General features: G+C 31.2%; 1 protein-coding gene across 1 annotated transcript; it reads right to left on the bottom strand.

Moving 5' to 3' along the window:
- Nucleotides 1–1,799: 1,799 nt before the first annotated feature.
- Nucleotides 1,800–22,608, bottom strand: LOC148601781 (uncharacterized). The gene is made up of 16 exons (XM_088556714.1): nucleotides 22,468–22,608; nucleotides 20,329–20,541; nucleotides 19,503–19,646; nucleotides 18,080–18,234; nucleotides 16,909–17,002; nucleotides 16,272–16,415; nucleotides 14,553–14,629; nucleotides 13,576–13,665; nucleotides 12,070–12,169; nucleotides 10,887–11,056; nucleotides 9,759–9,886; nucleotides 9,042–9,151; nucleotides 7,013–7,117; nucleotides 5,679–5,809; nucleotides 4,319–4,410; nucleotides 1,800–3,577 (listed from the first exon to the last, which is right to left on the bottom strand). The coding sequence occupies exons 1-16, from the start codon at nucleotides 22,498–22,500 to the stop codon at nucleotides 3,423–3,425; spliced, it is 1,941 nt and encodes a 646-aa protein (XP_088412840.1). The 5' UTR covers nucleotides 22,501–22,608; the 3' UTR covers nucleotides 1,800–3,422.
- Nucleotides 22,609–23,311: the final 703 nt, after the last annotated feature.

Below are 23,311 nucleotides of genomic sequence, written 5' to 3'. Positions count from 1 at the left end.
ATGGTACATGAAATTAGCACCTTTCAAGAGTTATTGTTCTTGATTTGGTTGATTTAAGTGGGAGGTTTAAGTGTGATTTTCTCATAAGTAGAGATCTAAATAAAGAAAAGACCATTGCCAAATAAAAACATAGCAATGTAGACCAAAGAAGCATCACTTGTTCCGTGGGTTTTTCTACACCATGAATCAGCTTACTATAGGCAGTGCCTGCATTTTATATGGATTGTTATTTAAAAATAATTGTATTAGGTGATGCATAATGACAAATATAACAACTTTTCACTTGTGCTTGCAGGCAAGTCACACAAGTCCCTCATGTTCCCCATATGATCACAGAACCCGAAGTTTTGAATTAGCATACAATTTTAAGCCTAAATACCAAGTTTTGATGATATCAATTACACTGTTTTCCAAGAGGGCACCTTATTTTGGATGGCAGCCATCTACAATAATCCAAAATGTGAATCTAATTTACACTTGGATGGTTTTATATATCCATTAAGTTTGGTGTAGATATCTCAGGTCATTTTTCCTACATAAAGTAAAAAACATCTGAAAAATCACAAAAAATGACCAACATTTTTCATTTTTATCGTTACCATGGCAACACGTGAAATATTGATTTGCTTTTTTTTTCGTATTAAAGAGATCATCAAACTACCGCCACACCAATTTTCAAGTTGATGACTAAGATTTACTAGATATCACAGTGTCTTATATTATGACCTATACCCCTTTTCAATCCCTCCTTTCATAATTAGTTAGTGGAGTGATTATCTATGGTTTAACATTCCTTTAATTTTGAATTTAGCATACAATTCTTAGCCTAAATATCAAGTTTCATAAAATTCTGATGACATTTACACTATTTTTGAAGGAGGCACCTTATTTTAGATAGTTGCCATTTTAAAATGGTGACTATCTACAATAATCCAAAATCTCTATTAAATTTGGTGAAGACATCTCAAGTCATTTTTCTTACATGCAGAAAAAGACATCTGAAAAATCACAAAAAAAATGGCGAATTTTTTTTTTTTTGTTACCATGGCAAGGCAAAAAAATATTGATTCATTTTTTTTTGGTATAATATTGTAGAGCTCATCAAACTCTACCACCACACTAGTTCTAAAATTTCTGGTCACCTAGATTTCCGAGCTATGGCAATGTCCTAAATTATGACCTATCCCCCTTTTCCACCAAAGTATTCCTTCTTTCATTTTTTTTTTTTGTGGCATGCACATCTGTTGGGTGAGGTCCAATTTCTGAGAAAGTTTTGTTCCATTCCCTCCTTTAGTTTCTGAGAAAATGTGTGGACAAGTTCGCCGGTAAAAAAAAAAACTACAAAAACAATAGGTCCTCGACACTTAGTGTTCAGCGACTTAAAGAGGTAGACCTATGGTAAGGGACACAATCCTTACAAATCATTGGAATGTTTGTATTCAGCATTTTACATCAATGTCATGTAAGCATCAAAGTAACTTATATTCATTTCATTCTGTGTCAAATGAAAGCTTGACAGCCTTTGGTGAAATTGAATATGATACAACAATATCACTGACTTCATGAGTTATGTCCCTTACCCTAGGTCTACCTCCTTAATAACAGATTTCTCAGCCTCTATTGGAGGGAATACTTAGATATTTGGTATATTGCTTTTGCATAAAAACATGTATAGTGTTTTCCTTTTCCAGGTTTGACGTAAATGGTTTAATGGGGTTTTCTTTACACAATCTACATGTAGCATGCACCATCTTGTTTTTTTATTATGTAAGTGTACATGGAAGGATAAAAAATTCAAATGAAATATTTTGATTTATTTAACAAAATCTGGAGGTCCAGCCATCCAATAGTCTTAAAAAGTGTATAAAAAAAACTATGTTAACAATTGCAATGGTTAAGTAACTTATATATATATATATATTTATATGAAAATACATGAAATTTCAGGGAAAGCCAAACAAAACTGACTCATTCATTTGGCAAGTTTCCAATACGAAAGAAAATAACTCTCTAACTTGTAAAATGCAAACTGATCTCCAAAAGATGGGAATTGTAATATATATATATATATATACATGTAAATACAATCTACATGCCAAATAATATAATTTTCTTCATAATAATTTTCATGAATAATATCAATGATCTTTTTAATAAAAACATTTTTTTTAAACAAATACCTATCATACAGCATTCTTTTGTCAACTTGCAAAAGTATGTGTTTAAGGTATTTTTAAATGAATTTTTGACATTAAAATTTGTATGGTTAATTTACAAACATAATTTTCAAGGGGAGATAATTAGGTGGGAAAATGTTCTATAAAAATGTAAATGGGAATTTTAGTTTTTGTTCAAAATTACAAAAATATTTGTGCTAGAATATTATGTATGATCTACCTTAATATAATAATAAAAGAATATTGTGATCTATTGAAAGAAAGAAATTTTATATGGCTTTACACTTGAAAATGTAGAGAATTTACCTGTGAAGCATGAGATTGATATTGAAATGTTATCAATAACAAACCAATTACTATTTGCCTGCAATAATCAATAGAGTAAGGTACTGATCAACAGTCACTTGCAAAACAATGAACATTTTAAAATAAAGGAATGTTTTCTTGAAAGCAGTAAAATATAAATATTAGAAACATAATTGCACACCATCGTAAAAGATAAAAAAAAAAGTGAAAAACAGCGGAATGGGAATATGCATATATTTAAGATTCATAGATTAAAGCGATACTAGATTTTTTTCACAGTTATCAATATAGGGACGGATTCATAGTTAATACAGTAATTACAAAAAAATACATTGACGTAACTCCTATTGATAAAATCTAATAATAAACAGGGTATTATTTGAATTTTGGAATTAATAAAATGACAACACAATCATAATTTGTAAAACTAACCCCTACTATGAGAGAAGTCATGCCGGCATGACTAAGGGATATGGTTAGTTGGATATCAAAAACTAACCCCTTGTAGTCATAATGGCATGACTGAACCCCTTTTATATATTTTTTTTCACTTATTTTCTTAAATCAAAAATAATTCTAAATTCAATTAATACCTTGTTCGACTATGAAGTAGAAAATATTAGTTTGTTATCCATTTCATCAAAGAAAATAATGAATTTTACCTTACAAAAATTACAAAATGATTCCTTAAAAAAAACAAAATTGAAAATATCTTCTTTTGATTTCCCAGTGCATTACATAACTTTTCCTGATGGTTTTACAAAGAAACACTGAACCTTAAATTCTAAATAACAAAATTGGAAAGCAAAGGAAATGTTCAAGGATTGGAAATTTCACTATCATTAAAATTAAAGTAAAAATTAAATGATATACAAAAATCTAACAATACAAAAAAATAAAATGTTAAGTAAGTTATGTTTCTCCCAATAATACATTGTATTAGTCCGAAGAGCTTCCTGATGGTTTGGTGTCAGACCCAAGGGACGTCTTGGATCCAAACTGGTTTTTGGCTCCCATCTTATTTAGTTTCTCCAGAGTACTAAGAGTTGGCAGGGTTGATAAATTGTCGTCTTCACAGTTAATAGCCTGAAGTCCTGCATTAGGAAGCATAAATATGACTTAAATTGCATGTGTTGTCGCGCTAGGCATACCCCTACTCGTACATGAATTTTATATCGGAAAGCAACCAATATCTTTACAACATATGCCCCATCTTACTTAAGCCACATACAAGTTTAAAACAAATCCATCATTCAAAGCCAATATTTTTGTGATGAAAATTTTACTTACAGGTATCATTCCACACAGTGAAAAACGGAAAAGTCTCATGAAACTGAAAGTTGATATCAGACAGCAACAAAAATTGTTTACAAAGTATGCCCAAATCTGTATAATGCCACACACAAAACTTTAAATCCATCCATTGGGAGCCAAGATTTTAGCAACGAAATTTGGACAGATGGACAAAAAGTTCCAATATACCACCTACACATTGAGCATGATGAGTGTAGGTACCATATAACCTTATTGGTTAATCAATACCTTTACAGATCCCACTAACTTTTTACATAGTAACTTTTTTAAAAGTTTTGTAAGAATAGGAATATTAACCAATCATAGGCCCTTTCAATCGAATGTTTTAGTTCTGTATGACCAAAGATAATTCTGAGTAGAAAGAATATCAAATAATTAAGATGGTACAAATACTCTAATCAGTTTTAAATTAAGCTCACATAGTACGACATGTAGCCAGAAACATGGCAAAATCTGCCTAGAATTTCATTATGACAAGTGGTAAACACAATGTCCATATATGATTATAAGGAGGAACCTACCTTGATCAGCCATATCCCAGGCTTCACGATCAGCAGCATTGTCTCTGATGTGAGTCAGGACTTTATCTAATCTTGCTTGCTTAGCCTTGGTTCTGAAATGGTTGTAGTTATGTCTTGTAAACTGTTCTGTTTTGTAAAACATTTCAAGTCATGCTAGTGTTTTCCCCAGGGGAAACTTAGAAAATCAAATTAACAATAAAAATCAATGTATGTCTTGCACAGGAAAACTGAATCACATCTTTTTCATATTCAATAAAAAACATTTGAGGTATAAGGATGAGTAAAGAAATGATGCACAGAAACAGCAAAAATAGACAAAAACAATATATCTCTTTCATGGGTGAGATCTCATAAGGCACAGATCGTTTTCTTCTTGAGACTGGGATTTTATGCCTAGTTAGAAAAAATTTTTCAAGCGAGCACAAAAATCATAAATTCTTTTCTGCAGTAGCGCCAGTTAACAAAAATTTATTTGAAAATCTACATTGTTAAGTAATTGGTGAAATATTGAATCAATGTTTTTTTTCATGTCCATGGCTGAGTAAAGAAAAATTTGCTAAAATTTGGAATAATTTTTTTTTTCAAAATAATCCCAGGCCCCTTCAGTATAAAAATGGCCAGTGCATATTAAATGACAAACCATGCAACCGAAATTAGTGGTTTTGCAAAGTTATAGTTGACAATGGTCTACTCAAATTGTGTTAAAAATATCTAAATTTGATTTCTCAGTATCAAAGCTTGAAAGCTTGCTGTTTAAAAAAACAACATGCATGACAAAGGAAATATCGAAACATTCACAGGTAAGATTTCATGCTGTAACAAAACTCTGGGTTTTCTGATGGTGTCTGATTCTTTTCCTTAGTATTAAAACTTTTCTTGGATAAAGACTCCAATTCAAATCAGCCTGCCTGTCACTGTTTTGGTTATACTTATATTTGTAACCCCATAGATCTTAAATCATGTGTGCATCAAATTAGACTTCTTAGAATCAAATGTGACTGGATATGGAAGTTTCAGATGGCTAAGAATATATTTATCTTCTTATCAAAAAAAAAAATACCAGTTTTATATACTGTAAATTTCGATATGCTGTACACGTTTCAAGGAGTAACCTCTCATCAGCAGCATTAAAATTAAATATGTAGGAATAGCATAATCAAAATATAAGTTGTTTACAAGAAGTATTCAAAACCAAAAATGTTGAAAGAGGAAGGCAAATCCATCACGGAGAGGTTGTACCATATGAAATGCAAGGAATGAAGCCTCAGTGTTTTACGTATTTATAAATTTGGAATACTGCAAGATTTCATAAATAGGGTAGAAAAATAAGTTCATCACAGTATATACCTATTCAACTTACCTGTTATTTTTATGTTCAGTGGTGCAGAAAATAACCTTGGCAACAACCTTCTGGAGAACTGCATTCTGGGTACGGGCAAACATTTGAAGGGATTCCTTCAAACTAGGGTTGGTAACCAACTGTCCACAAGTCTTAAATAAAAACAAACAAAAGGATTTTATGATTTTTGTAGTTCTTCTGAGATATATAAAGACAATATTAATAGTGTGCAGAGTTGAACTAAAGAAAATATACATGTACATGTATGGATGCGATTTAGAAAAATCAATCATGAAATTCCTGTGGAGATATCACACCATGTGATACAATTTCAAAGCAATCCATACCCTTTCTCTCAAGTAATCATCCAGATAAAATAAAAAATATATATATCTTCTTGTTTCTGGCCCCTTTGTGACCCCTAATTTTTACTTGGCTCAAGTTACAACTCCAAAAATCAATCCCAGTCTTCTTTTTGTGGTATAGCACTTTGTAGAAAAATTGATATGAGTTCCATTCACTTTTACTCAAGTTATTATAGAGACATAAAGAAAATGCTTGTTTCAGGCCCCTTTTCAGCCCCTACTTCCTACAAGGTTCAAGTCTTGATCCCTGAAATCAATCTCAGTCAGTCTTCCTTTGGTAGTATAGCACCTTGTAATACAATTTCAAAGAGTTCATTCATCGATAGTCAAGTCAAGATAGTGCGGACATCAGGTAAATGTATGTTTCTGGGCCTCCTTTATAATCCCTAATTTCTGAAATGTTCAATCCATTACCCAAAAAATAAATCCAAGTCTGACTACTGAGGTACAGAATATTATATTACAATATCATAGACATTCCTATGCTTTTACTGGATTTATACAGTTAATTTCTATAAAATGCTTGTTTTAGGCCCCTTTTTGGCCCTTAATTCTAGAACGGTTGGGGCCATAACCCCAAAATTAATACCAATCTTTCTTTGGCGGTTTGGAACCTTGTTAAAAAATTTCATTAAGATTAACCAACTAATACTCAAATTATCACATGAAAACCAAGTGTTAACAGATGACTGACACAACAGCCCCTGACCAATATATGACCACAAATTTTGTAACATGTGAAATTTGATAGTTATATAACAGTAGTTTTGAGTTGACATAAAACACAAGAATAAAAAATATTAGTTTTAAAAGAATGCAATATTCAACATGTTTTATATAAAGTAGCTTAATCTATATGTAGTAATACTAACTAAAAGTAATGTACATTTGATGCTGTCGTGATTGCAGCCTTGTCAATGTTTTAAGTGCTGTTCGAATTACACCCCTATAAAAGTAAAATTTTGACATGACTACACAGATGATACATACCACAGGATTTTCGGCATAGTACAGCATAATCTTGCCAGCTATCAAATAAAGTTTCTCGTCCATTGTTTTCAGTGGTAATTCTAACAAAATGTCAAGTAATTCCTCCTACAGAAAGACATGGATATCAAAATGAATATCTTATAAAATACAATACTATGTAGTATATATAAAAAGCAAAGCATTCAGAAAAATCATAATTCATGTTTTGTCAAAATTTAGTTAACCCTTGAAATATTTACTAACAATTCATATCTAATTGGTTTGCCTTTTTTCATGCATAATGATTGGTTGTTCACCTTTTATGACCACGTCAATGATAGTTTTTATAACTGTTTGTTAAAATTCCATATACAACCAGTACATATCATAAACAGACATGGTTATCATCATTTAAACAAAAGATAGAGAAGATTAAAGGTGTGAATTATCTGCTTTATTCCATTCATTTTGGGCATCATATTTCCAAAACAACAATTTTGAAAGAGTATGGTTATCAGTAGCCCCTGTGTACTTGGAATGTTGAAATTGACAACAATTTCATCTTGTTTGTTCAATGCAACCAATTACAATGTCAATTTAAGGAGTCAATTTCAATTAATGAAAATTTGTATGAAAAAAAAAATAAAAAAATAAATAAATATGTTTCAAATAGTTTGGGTTTGGAATTATAAAGAATTTATAAACACCATATTTCCAGAATTTATGGATGTGTAAAATCTAACCATTCATCCACCAACCTGACATTAATTATTAGTTTTGTGAGTGAATGGACTGATTTTATACATTAATCAATTCTGGGAAAACAGTGTTTTAATCTTATAAAAAATTGTCAACTTCCTTTTGGAGTATATACAGAGTTGATTTTATGATGTCTACAAACGAAGCTGAATCTGGCAAAATCAAAAGTAAATATACAGTAAAAAAAGAATTGGAACTTAAAATCCGGATTTGAAACAGCGGAATTCCGCTAAAAAGCAGAAAAAAAATCATGTCTGTATATAAGACCTGCAAATGCTACTTTATGACTATAGTTTTTTGGGCAAATTTTAAGAAATGATCTGTAAAATGCTAAATTTTTTGATTTTTAAAATAGTCATTATGGAGAGTATCACAGAACATAGAGCATAATTTACAGTCAAAACTCATAGAAACTACAGAGACAGGGAACAGGTAAAGGTAAACACTTCTAGTGTAAGTTTTCTGAACACTTCTGACGTCAGTTTACTAAACACCTTGACATCAGTTTTCTAAACAATTTTGATGTCAGTTATCTAAGCACTTCTGATCTAAGTTTTCTAAACACATCCGAAGTCAGTTTTCTAAACACGAGTATAAAGTCAGTGAGACACTCCTTGAAACATTCACATTTCCCATTTTAGGGTTCATGTATCGTTTATTGTTTGTTTTCACATTGTTTTGTGTTTTTTTAAATGCATGATAGATGCATTCCTTTAAACATATGATTGGAGTGTTTGTTTAAAAGCACAACAGCAGCGTTTGTTTAAATGCACACTGGAAGAGTTCATTTAAACGCATGATAGAAGTGTTCATTTATTTTGTACATTCGTTATTTCCTTTATTCAACTGTTATTTTTTGTTTGCTATTATTTTTCTATATCATTAATTCTGTTTTCGAATTAAACTTTCTTTATTAATATTTGTTAATATTTTTTCATCATTTGTCTATCATGGATTTAAACGAATGCTAAGAGCGTTTGTTTACAGTGCTTTTAAACGCACGATAGAAACATTCGTTTATTTTTTAACATTTATTATTTTCTTTATTCAAATGTTATTTTTATATTTTCTGCTATTATTTTTGTATATCATTTACTCTATTTTTGATTTTTACTTTCTTTATTAAAATTTGTTAATATTTTTCATCGTACATCTACCGTGCGCTTAAATGCACACTATGAACGTTTGTGTATCATGCATTTAAACACACACTAAATGTTTAAATGCAGGATAGAAGCATTGATTTATCTTGTGTGCTGGAAAACCTAAACGTCTCAAGGAGTGTATTTACCTGGGCACAAATCATGTCAGAGCTTTCAATAGCCAGCAGTTCAAGAGTCTGAAGGGCATATCTCTGTGTATCTGGATCATTACTTCGACATAAGTTGGTCATGGCTTGTGCTGTAAACATTAAAAATGTGTAAGTTACAGTTCAATTAATATTTTGCAAATTAAGCTCTGTACAAAACTAATAATGTTAAAGTATAGGTGATACTTTTTACTAAGGAAAAATTACTGTCCACGTGATACTAATTTTATAACATTTTATTGTCTTATCAAAGAACATGAAATATTATATCTATTTATAGCTTATTACCATCAACTTTGTCAAAAAATAAAGTGGCTGTGATAAGTCAATGCAGAGAATATTGTAACTAAAAGAAAGGGGGAGTGGTGGGGTAAAAACAGTTTATCCATTCTCGGTTATAAAAATAGTCTACAGGGGTATTTCACTGTCTGTTTAAGTATGTTATACAAACAAATAAATATGGAGAAGATTTAATGGTCAATTTCAAGACAAAATTTACCAAGCAAAAACAGACAAGGCTAAATACAGATGCGATTTTAAAGAGCCAACCAAAAAGCGGAAATTGCAGAAATCAGAAGTAAACATAGGTTAAAAAAAAAGAATTCCCCATCTAAGTCAAAGAATCAGGTCTGTAAATATATAAAGTATGCTCATAGACGAAACGTGCATTTACAAGTCCCTATTCCTTTTAGGCCCTACCTGGTATATTTCTAGAAGCCAACTGGGCTCTTATGTCCCTGTTGAATGCCAACTCCAAGAATATGCTAGCAACCGTTCTCTGGCAATAGATGGTACCTTGATGTGAAGCATAGGCTAGGTCATCAATTCTTAAAGATAAAAATATTACAAACATTTAATTATGTAACTACCATTGATATCACAGATATAGACTTTAACTTTAGTTGAAATTTTTATGTTACTTGAGTATATAGGAGTAATTATTTCACTGTACCTGTGTATAATGATGTCTTTGGGCTAGTTGCAGCCTACCATGTGGTATGAGTGTTTCCTAGTCGTTCATTGTCGTCGATTCTCTTTGACATATACACCATACTTATTCTCATTATATTATAAAATTTAGAAAGGTATTACAAGCCAGCAGCTACATGAAAAAGATGTTGCATGCTATAGTGTGCTTAGAACACCTCACTAAACCATTTCTGACAAATTGAGTTGTATGTTAAACAGGAAGTGATAAGTAATGAACTTGAGAAGAGAACACTTTACATGACATCATGTAAAAGCAATATACCAAATATCTAAGCATTCCCTTCAATACAATTTGAGAAATCTGTAGCAGAAAAAATGTAGTGGACAAACTGACTGAGGAACAGACACGGTTATTGCAACAGGGGTATCATGGCTTTGAATTCAATGAGATACAGACATTCTTAGTCATTTTTAAACTTAAAATAGAAGGCTGCAAAAACCAAATCAAAAGTAACAGGCACAATATATATTTTCTACAATAAACATTTGAAGTCAGCTTCAAAATACATGTACTATAACAGACCTAATTCAAATATGAAATCTCATTGACAGTAAAGAACAATTCTAGTCCCTTTATTTCATAACAAAATAATGTTGAATGAGTAATGTAAGTCTAAAAAAATTTGTTAAATTAAGCTTCATGCTACAAGTTGCAAAGCTTTTTACATTACTTTGAAGTTACATGATTTCTATACGATTTCCTGGCTGAATGTGTATTGTAAAACAAAGCCTCAAGAATGCTTCTACAAATTGAGAATTATAACAAATTCAATATTTTTTAAAAACAATTAGCAGGGTGATATGATCATGATGATATATAATTCTAATTAAACATACCCATGATCAGCAACAACAGCACTTTGATTTGAACTTTTATGCTCATTATGTTCGTCAGACTCAGATACTATAGTATATATAGCACTAGCTGCTTCCTGCATTACTTTAGAATTTTCAGACCTCAACAAAGCAGTCAATGTCTTCACTCCTCCCATTTCTACAAAGTTGTCCTAAAAAGACATTATAAAAATTGTTTCACTGCTTCATGTAATTAAATTGGGACTCAAGATAAGGTGCATTTTCTTGTATCATTGGTCAATGCATGTATAAGTCGGATGAAAAAAATCACAATAGCATTATTGAGAACAATTAGAAAATAATGCAGTGAATACATGAGTTACAATTTCTCTGCTTGATAAATTCCAATATTAATCCACTTCAAAAAGTGTAAGTTTTTGTAAAAATCAGAAATATGCATGTCAAAAAACCATTGACAATATAATTTCACTCAAGGATAGATTCTATATTTGAAAAGACCATTATTTGACTTTTGCATTATAGATTTGCTCAGAAAATTTTTAATAAAATGTTAGAAAGAGTAATCAAGAGAACAAGGGTTCATAGCGGTAATCAAAAGAATGTAATCCAGGGACAAAGACCAGACATAGAAAACAGACATACACAACAAAGAACATAAAGTAACTAAAATCATACATACAAAGTAACAAAAGCATATGAGCAACTCGGACTCCACTAAAAACTGGGAGCATGGACCAGGTGCACCGGTAGGGTAAGCTTCCTCTGCTTTTCCAGAAACATCCGCCGAGTTGCTCATAAAAAGTCAAGTCCGGGGTAGACAAACGAGGAAAGGAAAACTACAAACCATTGAATAAACCAGTTTTCATGGTGCACATGGATACACCATAATGATCCACGAGTTCATGATGCCAACCATTAAACTTCTGTAGTGGTGACTTTAATCTTGTAGCAACATAACTCAGAAAAATGAGGTTTTTTTTTTTGCCTGAGTCAATTGCTTTTGAAATGTTCATTGTTTAGCGCATTTCAATGAAAATACAACACAATTTACCAAACTGATATGGAAAATCTTGGGTGTTTTTCTTGATTCAGATGGTACAAATAGTCAAATTAAACTTTCAAAATGGATTTTTTTTTCATACCATGTTTCACCCACTGCCTGATTCTTACTTCTTACAGAGACTGACACTTAAGAATACTAAACCTGAATAGAGGGAATGACCAAAAGCTCCTCTATCGCTTCAACAGCATGTTCCTGTGTAGATTCATCAGAACTCAAAGCCAACGACAGCAATACTTCAAGGCTATAAAAATACACAATAAAACCAAAGCCCTTTTGTTCTGTAGAATTCATTATGTTTAGATAGGTGTTACGTTAACTAAGGTTCAAATACATTTAAACTGACACAAAGTCATTAAAAAGTGTCTTGTTTTAATAGACAGGTTCTCTATTTTTACTTCAGGGTTTGATTTAGACAGGTTTTCTGGTTTAGAAAAGTTTTCTGTTTTTATTTCATGGTTCACTTTAGACAGGTTTGATTTAGGTTTTCTGTTTTATTTCAGGGTTTGGTTTAGACAGGTTTTCTGGTTTAGACAAGTTTTCTGTTTTTATTTCATAGTTCGCTTTAGACAGGTTTACTGTTTGTTCCATGGAAAAGTAAAGGTTGAATCATTTAAATGATTTAACTGGTTGGTTTATATAGGATGCAAATGAGGTTTTATTTGACAGGGTCATTACTGAGTTTTTGTAGTACATATATTTGGTTAAGACTGCAAAAAGCTTTAGTAAAGCAGAACTTATTTTCAAAAGAATGAAAACCATGTGTTAAGAAATCTCTCAACATTTTTGAAAAGTATTGGAATATTGATATTTACATTTCTGATCTATATGCAAACTTATATTTTTTTTTTAAATTTCACTTTTTACTTTCTTGAATTTTGAAATTTTACATCATTATACATTATACAAAATAAAATTTATCAACACTTCAAAAAATTATTTAAAAAGCAAAACTAAGTGTATAAAGTCACTGCAAATCAAAAATTGAATACCAAAATATATCAATGAAAATGGATTGGTAAACTATTATGTACCAGTCCATATAAAATGCAGGCACTTCCAATGGTAGAGGTGACTCAATGTGTAAGAAAACCAACCAAATAAATGATGCTCTTTTTTTATCTATATACCAGGGTTCGACACTTTTCTAGCTAGGTAGCCCAAGGGACTTTCTAATCAACAAATTAGGTAGTCCTTAAAATTATCTTGCAGCCCTATCTTTAGGTATAGTAAGATTGGAAGAATAAATTTAGGTAGCCCAAAGGGCTACCAATTAAAATTTGAAGGTAGTCCTCTCTCAAATTAGCGTGGCACAGGACTACCGGACTACTGTTAGTGACGAACCCTGCATATTCTATATTTAAATATTGATAGTCCTTTCTGTATTCAGATCTGTATTTTTGAGAAAACCTTACATCCATATTAACCAAATCAAACCAAATCAAGATAACTCTTGCAAAGTGCCAATTTCATACACAATTTATATACTGGGTAATTCTTAGAAGTGCTACAACCAAATGAAAAACTAAGACTAGTTATGTGATGTATAACTGTTTCTGAAGAAGAAATAAAACTGAATTTGGTGGGTGTTTGACATGCATGAATCACCTCCTGACTATTTTTTTATAAAGACTAATACTTTTATCATACCCATCTTCAGCCACAATCCTAAATTTATTGTCATCACCAGAGGCTGCCATTGCTGCTAGCTCATAGGCTGCTGTCCTCTTCTCCTTCAATCTGAGAAAAAAAAAGATCCATGTAAGACTTTGGCAAGTCCTGTAGTAAGTCAGATACATTAAAATGATTAGCAGATACTTCAGTTGTGTTAATGTCAATTTACCTTAAAACCAACTGTGTATATACATGTTCATGTATCATAGTGAAGATTTACCATTGTGAATAAAGATTTTTATCATCTGTAAATTGGTTAAAATGCACTGCAAAATTTTACCACCAATTCCAATCAATAATGATCTAGCTTCACCACACTATCGCAACAGTATTTTTTTACGTATAATGTATGAGTGTTTTCTAGGTTGTTGAATTTCAGCAGTAATATTTTCTGATTTTATGTGCATCATCACTTATCAATTCTTACATTGGCATGTACCTTTCATGAAAGCCCAAGACAGTAGGTGGCACATGCCAAATTTTATTTAAAAAAATTCATCCATTAGAAATCACAACTCATGTTTTCTATTCTAAAACCATAGTATTGGTATGTAATTTAGTTAAAATTGTAAAAATGAAATAATTAACATTGAAAGCACTACAATTTTTTTCTTAAAGAAAGGGAATTAACTCTTTGATCTGTTTATAATATAACTGATTTGTACATGTTGTAAGGGAACATTGATCATGTACTCTGACTCAGTCTGAGTCATCCATTTTTGATACAAAAAATCCCTGTTCTTCCTGACATCATGATGAGTTTAACAATATACATTGAAATGGGAAAAAAATGTCAGATAAGATTTACTCTGTGCTACAAATGTCATAGGATCTGCCTTGATTCTACAAGGACTTCTCTTTAAACGGTATTTGATGGTATATCACTAAACCTGACAAATACTCTGAGCCTTGAACCAATTTTCAGCTGTGAACTTGTTAGAATCAATACATACTTCCCATGTCTTGCAGCTTTCATTACATCTTCTATATCCCTTTCTTGTACCAGAAACTTCTCTATGTAGTCTCCTGTCTGTAAAAATTCAGAACAGACAAGCATACATAATGATTTGTGCATCTACAGAGGTCTAGAATTTTATCAAAATTATAGGTTTCCACAGGAAAACTCTGAAAATAAACTTTTCTACACTTGCAGTTCACTTTCCAAACTTAATCAATCCTATCAAAAATTCATGCTCTCTACTTTTCAAAAGGAAAAGTTGAGTACAATAAACTACTTTTCCACCCCAAAATTGCCCCAGGTGAAGGGATAGCGGAATCCAAGAACACAGCCCTTTTTTTTGTGGGGTTTGTGCTGCTCAGCTCTTCGTTTTTGTCTTCCTGATGTTTGTCCCTGTCAGTTTATGTTTTAAATTTTGAATGTGTTTTCTCGATGAACCTACATGCTGAAATCCCCATTTTTTACCAGATTATACAGTATAAACGACTTCAGGGTTTATGAAGCATTAACTGCCCCAAAATTGGTTATGCAAGCATGGCTTTAATAGTCAAAATTAAAATCAATCATTATAAATTAATTTCTAATTGATTAAAGTCAAAAGTAAGATTTATCACTTCATCAAAGCCTTATATAGTTTGGAATTATTTGAATTGCACAATGCAGACCGATCATCAACGTCGATGACTTCAAAGTACTAAGTTAGTTTATGGAAAATAACTGATCTTGCACAGATGAGAAATAAATACGAAGTAATCAAATTAAATTATCTTGATCAACATATCTTTTAAAAAAAACCCTGATTTGTAAGTACATGCATTTAGCACAGATGCAGTAAATCTCTATTGTACTGAAATACCGCATCAAGTTTTATGATATGATATGACTTACATGTATATAATCATGATAATATTTGGCTTCAATGCAAACATTAAATTCAAAGAGCCATAAGTTTCCATTTAAATCTACATGGGAAGAGGGGATGCCGATTTTTTACTTTTCTCTTGGTGGGGGATAAAAAATTTTTTTTTAATATATAATGGTAGGGATATGTTTGATAAATTGAATTATGTTGGTAGGGATGAAATTGCATCTCTAAATTTCAATACATCTGGGGTTGAGAGAATTTGATGCTCTGATTTCCCAAAATTTAGTACTACATGTGCGTTTTTCAGCAGGTTGATCATTTTTTTTTATTTTGTTTTTTTCTGGTGATTGGGGGTATTTAAAGAATCTATAATATGTTGGCGGGTGGGAGTTGGCAACATTTTTTTTTATATTGGTGATCTTTTACAAGTTGCTACCCCCTCCCCATGTAAATTCAAATTAAATGGAACAGCCATAAACCACATGTAATTAAAGAATAATAGTTACTTTCGTTTTGATGCTGACAATATCTCTACATGATACTGTCAGTATCAAAATCAAAAGTAATTATTATTCTGTTTATCAATAATCCCAAAATTGTATTTTTGATCATTTTAATGTATGTGTAGTGTGACTACAAACTGTTGGTGCATATGACGCCATTCAACTCTTAAGACTCTTATGACACAACAACCACTTCAAATGTTACAACAGATACTTTCAAATATTTTGTCTTGTCCAAGAAATGAAAATTATCTGTCAATTTGGTCAAAGGAAAAAGTACAGATTACCAATAAAATGAAATATGTTCAAAACTATGACTAAATAAATAACTCCAGATTTTACAAACCTCTAGCCTAAAGTTAAAGAAGAGGACTGCTACAATTATTGCTGCTCCAAGCAAAAGTAAGGCATGGAAACTGAAGAATATAGCTGTGAAAACTTCTCTGTGGGAACAGGCATCAACAAACTCCCAATCCTTGCAACCATGGTTCTGTATGAAATAAGATATACTGTTTTATGTTTTTTGTTTTTGTTTTATCTAAGTATATTAGCAATAGCAGTACTTTGAAACAAAAAAAATTATTGCACATATCATAGACAAATTATCAACAAAAAGAATGAATCTCATATTGTTTTTGACAGTGATTTCATCACAGTTAATACAAATACATCACGCTGGCATTTGATAGCTTAACAATGGACAAACACAAACTGTGATCAAGACAATATTGAAAGCCAAATGCAATTTATTTTCAAATTTACAACAAATATCTGATTTTTTTGTTAGATTGATATTTAAGACCATCAGTGATATCAAATTTCACTTGCATCATAAAAAATCAGTATTACGACATTTAGATGCAGCTAAGTCTATGGACAAGAACAAAAAAAAAAATTTTCACACTACTCTAGGAAAATTTGATAGATTTCTGCTATATTTTCTTAATTAAAAACTGTCATTATATAAATTCTAATATTCCTACCACAACACTCATCCATTTAATAGATGTGAAGTAGAGAGCCACTCCCATTATAGCTAACGCTCCAGCGCCATACACTACACAAAATAAATATCTCCTACAAATATAAATACAGAAATATCCACATTATATAACAACTGCTTCAGCATTGTAGAATTTACCAAATACTTTTCTTTTTTTAGAATACATGGAAGATTTAGGTTTTCAGAATAGGAGGCATAAATAGAATGATAGGCCAAGTGAAAAAAGACAAGAAAATATAAGGGGGAAGAGATTGTGCCAGTCTTCAGAAATACATATCTTCTGCATATACATTCAGAAACAACTTTGGGAGGGGGTCATGGGCAACTGGCCCTAATTATGCCAAAATGACTCTAAAAGAGAGATGTTTGGGCCAAAGGCCCATTTTTTTGTGTTAAAATAATAAATTATTTATATTATTGGCCCATTTCATTATTCAAAATCATCCATTTATGTTAAAAAAATTGGTCATAGACCCAATATCAGAAAGTTTAAGAGTTATATCCGTGTTTCATTAAAATGTGTCCACCCCCTACCTATTTTCAGACTGAAAGTTTTACTCAGTTTAGGAAAGTTTCATTCAAGTTTAAAATGCATTGAATCTGATAGAAAGGGAATTCAATAACTGTCTGGTTTCTACAGGTTTTTGGTTTGGTTTATTTTTTTTCAGGATTTGTTTAACACAAGTTTCCACTACATACACATTGTGATAAACATGATAAAATAAGGACAATTGGGATTTTAAGCTAAAGAGTGTTTTCAGTTGCAATATTTTACATTTTGTTTTTATTTCAATCTCCAAAATGCTAATAAGTTATGGTTGAAACAATGCAACTTTCAAAGGAGAAGCAATGTATTCCAGTCTAAAAATCTTGAAACCAAAGAAATACTGTGAAAATATTATTGTTAATTTGGTACCAATTTTTATCATTTAGTGGGTTTGGTAAACCACAAAATTTGGTTCCCTAAGAAAATAAAATGTCACATTCATTTGTATAATATAGTTGTCAAATCCAGAACTACAAAAATCTATGAACTGACAATTTTTCCCTAAACCATGAAAATTGGGACCCATGAATAAAAGTACAAAATGTATTTTATCCATCAGCATGTCATTCCTTTTAAATCTCCACCAAATCAATAATAAACTTACAGGTGTGTATAATTGCCAACATATCCCCCAATTCTAGTAAACTGTGGACAAAAGATGATAGCAATGATGAACAATACACAGGTCCAAATGAATGAGTACCAGTAAGAGGTCAATAAGGTCAAACACATCGCCAGGAAGTGCATGTACATCAAACCCTGAAAAATTGAAACAAGAATTAAAATTTAATAAAATGGAAAAAGTGGGAAGTTAGAGCTCCTTAGAAAATGATTGATTGATTGTTGGGGTTTAACATCCGAGCAGCAATACTTCAGCTATATTCAGACGACCTTGTAAAAAGACAATACAGTTATAATTTTATTAATGATGGATTTTTAATGAAGTTAATACTTGATATATGGACCTGTTCGGATTATACTGACCAAGGACTAAGTCAGTGGTCAATATAATCTAACACGTCCATATATCATGTATTGAATGAGTGAAAGTCCTTAATTCATATATTACATATGTAAATAGTGTATTATGTATGCGAATGGCATTTAAATTTGTATGTCGCAAGATTGCTACATGCGGCAATAATGCCGTTGAAAAGAAGGATAAATCAATAACATGTTTTATTGTAAAAAAACATACTATTAAAGTACTATTGTTTGTGGGATACCAATTTTCATGGTTTTTGTGAGTAGGTCAAACAACGAAATTTGGGTTCCCAACAAAAAGATTTCCATTGATCTGTATACTGAAAACCTCAAAACCAAAAATTCAAGAATTTCCATGAATTTGTGATTCTTCCCTTATCCTTGAAAATTGGTATCCATGAATTAAACACTTTCACAGTCACATATGTTGGATATTTTCTGTTTTGATCAAATAAGAATTCATATGGAACTAATATATTTCGACATCCTTCTTCATACAGCCACTTTTGAACATTAATGTTGAAATTGAAATTTGAAATCGTAATGACTAATATCTAGATCTGTATTTAGCAGTATAGCATCAATATGTATATAAATAGTAACATAGTGTCAATATGCTTAAAAATAGAAACAAGGTTTCAGGTACGTACAATGTACATTGAATATCCTTTGAATTACATGATCATGAAAAAATAAGAATGTTACACCTTATGTAACATTTGTGGATTTGAGCATATGCACATTATATATATATATGAATATCAAAACATAAGACCTATCAGTTACAAATGTATGCCCAACTGTTAATTTCCAATAAAGCTTGCAGTATTGAGAATTTGAGTTCTTGCTTCATTTTTAGTCTTAATTAAGTGTATGCAGTTTAAAATTTTTGTCAGCATTTCATTGCCGAGCTCTTGTCCAAAGATGCTACTTTTTTTTTAATTTGCCACTGAGCTTGGTTATACTCATAAATCACAGTTTTTGACAATTCTCCTTACCCTAGCGAAAGCAATGAATCTAATTATAATAGAATAGTCTCTTACCGTGAAGTCATTGATCAGCTTTTCCCGAAGACAGAAAACTTTGAGCTCCTTGTAAAGTGCTGACTTGACATCATCAGTCTGACCTGGTCCAAGGTCAAGATTTAATGTGGTTGAACTTGTTAAAGACTTTATATCACATACTGACTAAAATCAAATCATAAATAAATTATATAAGTCATGAATTATTGTGAATTCCAGGTTCAATTCCTACAAGCAGAAGTTCTGTGTTGGCTTACTAACACAAAATGATTTCAGAATTCACAAAAAGAATCAATCACTGGCCAAATAGCAAGCAAAGAAATTTCAAACACCTTCATGTATTACTTTCATGTTCAGCAAAACCTTGTTTAAACATGAAGATGTATTAAATAGCAGTCTTTGTAAGAATCATGCAAATTCTGTAAAATGTGATAGACCTCAAAAAAGATACATGTACATATTTTTATTCTTGTTACTAAGTTGCTTAATAGAACTATATCATGAAATGTGTAATTGTTCATTCCAATCTGTCTACTCTTAGCAGATAATCCACATTGAAAATCCTACAGTTTCCATTGTATTCTACTGTCACTTACAGAGTTATCTCCCTTAATTATGAATTCTACAGTACATTATATATAATTTTTATTTCCTCAGAACAGGGGTTATATGAAAAGCTACAAGTAAATCTCTATTTACTTTAATATTTTAAACAAAATATAAAAAAAACGAAAATATGTAGGATTTCCAACCCTGAATCACATTTTGCATGATTCTTATCTGGAGTGCTACTTAACGTGAGAATGTATAAAATACAGCCAGCAGTATAAAATTTGTATTTTCTTACATCACTCCTTTTTGACATGGGCACCATCTTGACAACAGCATTTTCATGGATGTCGTAATCCTCCAGATAGAAAGCATCTCTGAGATACTGTCCTTTGAATCGAAGTCTGAACTGATGGTCCTCTCTTCCAATCTCATGGAGAGCATGAAGTAGATGGGCTCGTACCCTGGCTATTTTATCATTTGGTTCTACTAAGGTAACAAAGGTACGGCACTGTACAAACAAATACACATTAGAACTAAGATTAAATTCTTAACATGTTTCAATGAAATCAAAAGGAATGATCTGCCATAAATTTAAATAGTACAGTACTGATACTGGTATCATGGTACATGTATATTGATAACATAAGGCTTTAATATTATAAAGAAAATAGGTACGGTAATAGACAACAACCCCACCGGGATGAAAATGTCAGCCCAAGATCACCCGTTGATCTTCAATGAATGACGAGAAAACCCTCACACCATAGGGCAGGTGGCAGGTCGCTATTTTCATGCCAAGATCAGTAACATGAAAATTAAACTGTCACGATTATTTTCTTCGAAGAAAATTACAGTATAATTTGATGAACTATCACTAATTTAAAACTGTGCGAAAGCAGATTTATATCAGAAACCACAAAATGATGTCACAAAAAAGTACCAAAAGAGGATCATTGTAATGGTTTCTAACTTCCCTAGTTTTACCCTAATATTGCCATTTGTTAAAGTATACAGATTTTCCTTTGAAATATTTCCTGGATTTTGTTAGTTCTTTAATTTTGCTACTACTCTTCATGTTATAGAAATATATTAAATAACAGGAATAAAAATTAGCATGGCCACTATACTCGGCTACTAAATATCAAATAAAAATATGGTCTGGGCTACCAGCTTGTATTCCTTAATTTAATCTGTGAAATATTGCAATATTCTAGATTAAAGCACAAGAGCCTCAAATCTAATCCACTTATGATGTATATTCATTTTAGCTCTAAAAAACAAGAGTTCTCTATCAGAAATACAGAAATGTGAAGGCTCAGCATTCATTGTGGATGTTTTATTACGGGTCATAAATCATGGGCCGATGATCAGGTTTATGATCTGAACACAAATATCTGGTCAGTCAGGCATGAAGTTGCAATTAACAAAATGACCATGATCAGGTAAATTAATACTTATCTGTACAGTATGGACCTGTGTACTGAGAGTAAACAAATTATTTGTTTGGGGGAGGGGTAAATCTTGATGGATCATTTACAGACAAATGAGAATATTTTAATAGAAAATTTTTTCATTGTTTTTTTATTATAGCTTTTAGGTTTTTTAAAATATCTATTGTATGATTATGTAATTAAATAAAATATTACTTTATTGCAATTAGCTGTAGATATTTCAGTTCAAAGAAAATGCATTAATTAAAAATCCACAATTTTTTTTTGTTTTTTTGCATCTAATATATGTGATATAAAAGCTAAAAATGAATGTTTGGTGTCCCAACCGGTGGGCCAATATTCATATTTATTCTTTGAGTATTTTCTACGACAAATAAGAATCATTTCTTTCTATCAATTATCTGTGAATACTGTTACCCATACACATTTTTAATTCAATTTTAAAAATACTGTGTACAAATTTTTGAATAAAATGGATGATAAAGCTGCTCCTTATTCAAGGGAAAGAATTTGAATAATTATTCCACATATATATTAAATTAAAAAGGATTTCATTCACAAAATTTGAAACATGATTTTTTTATTGTTTTAGGGCCTCTTTCCTAATGTAGTTCACAAAAATGCAACTTCTCAAGAACTTGAAAATATATTTAATATTTTGTAGGAATGATAACTTTCAATACAATTTTTGAATTTGAGATTAAGCTGTAAATTATTGCTTAGTTCAAATGATCAACGACTGAAAATCTTTTTGACAACAGAATCACAGCCGATTTGACTTTGGATACACATTATGATGATGAAATTAAATATTATTCAGGGTTCTAAGGAAATTTTAATCCAAATCAAACATATCTCATGAAAGCGATATATATGGAGTATAGCGTTGGGATTGTTTGGAATGAAGCCAAAAATTAAATTTTTGGCACCACTATTGTCTTGTTTGACAGGAAATAATTAATGAATAAAGAGGTTATACTCACTGGAAATGCCTTATTTTCCACATAAATAATCATGTTTCCTTCATTTCATAAATTCAGATCTGTCGAGATTGTTTACAAGTGCCCTTGGATATCGGAAGCGGAAGTTATCAAACGAAATTATGAATTGCAGGTGAAACGATCGTTAAAAGAAAAAACAGAATGGCGTGTGGAACGAATAATGCATTTTCGGGATAAGGTCTCAAGTTCATACTATATTCTCAGCCGAGGCAGTTCTGTGATTTAAAGTTTGGGCTTGAACATAACCAAATGCCAAGCGAAGTCAGGCAAACATTTTGGTGGGAGTACCTTATGGGCACGAAGAGGTTGGGCGAGAGATGACAGTAGCGTGAAACGACCGTGGTACTTCTTGCCTTCATTTATATAAATATTAAAGATTTTGGATATTAATGGAATACCTTATTATATATGCATAATTGCAACAACTTCCCATAAATTTCCATATTTCATAACTATTCAAAACTCCTGTTTTCGGTGAACACTGAGTGCAAACTAATTAAATTATAAATTTAATTTAAAGAACAAATTGCGATCGACTGTTCACTGTTTACTAACAAGAGTTCGGTATATATATATATATATATATATATATATATATATATATATATATATATATATATATATATATATATATATATATGTGTGTGTGTGTGTGGGTGTGTGTGTGTGTGTGTGTGTGTGTAAGATTAATTCCGGAAGTATAAACGCAGACAAATCAACGTAAAATGCTGCGTTCTTATCAAGCAACATATAGCGATTGACGCACTCATACATCAAATAGCGACATACTTTGTTTCCCATGAGAACCGATTTGTTCGCTGCGTAA

The sequence above is a fragment of the Perna viridis genome, chromosome 12 (genome assembly GCF_037379345.1).
Source record: "Perna viridis isolate PV_CMFRI_1.1 ecotype Kerala chromosome 12, ASM3737934v1, whole genome shotgun sequence".
In the NCBI taxonomy this organism is placed as follows: domain Eukaryota; kingdom Metazoa; phylum Mollusca; class Bivalvia; order Mytilida; family Mytilidae; genus Perna; species Perna viridis.
The sequence above is the reverse complement of the archived record's forward strand: the minus strand, read 5'-3'. Positions and strand labels throughout refer to the sequence as shown.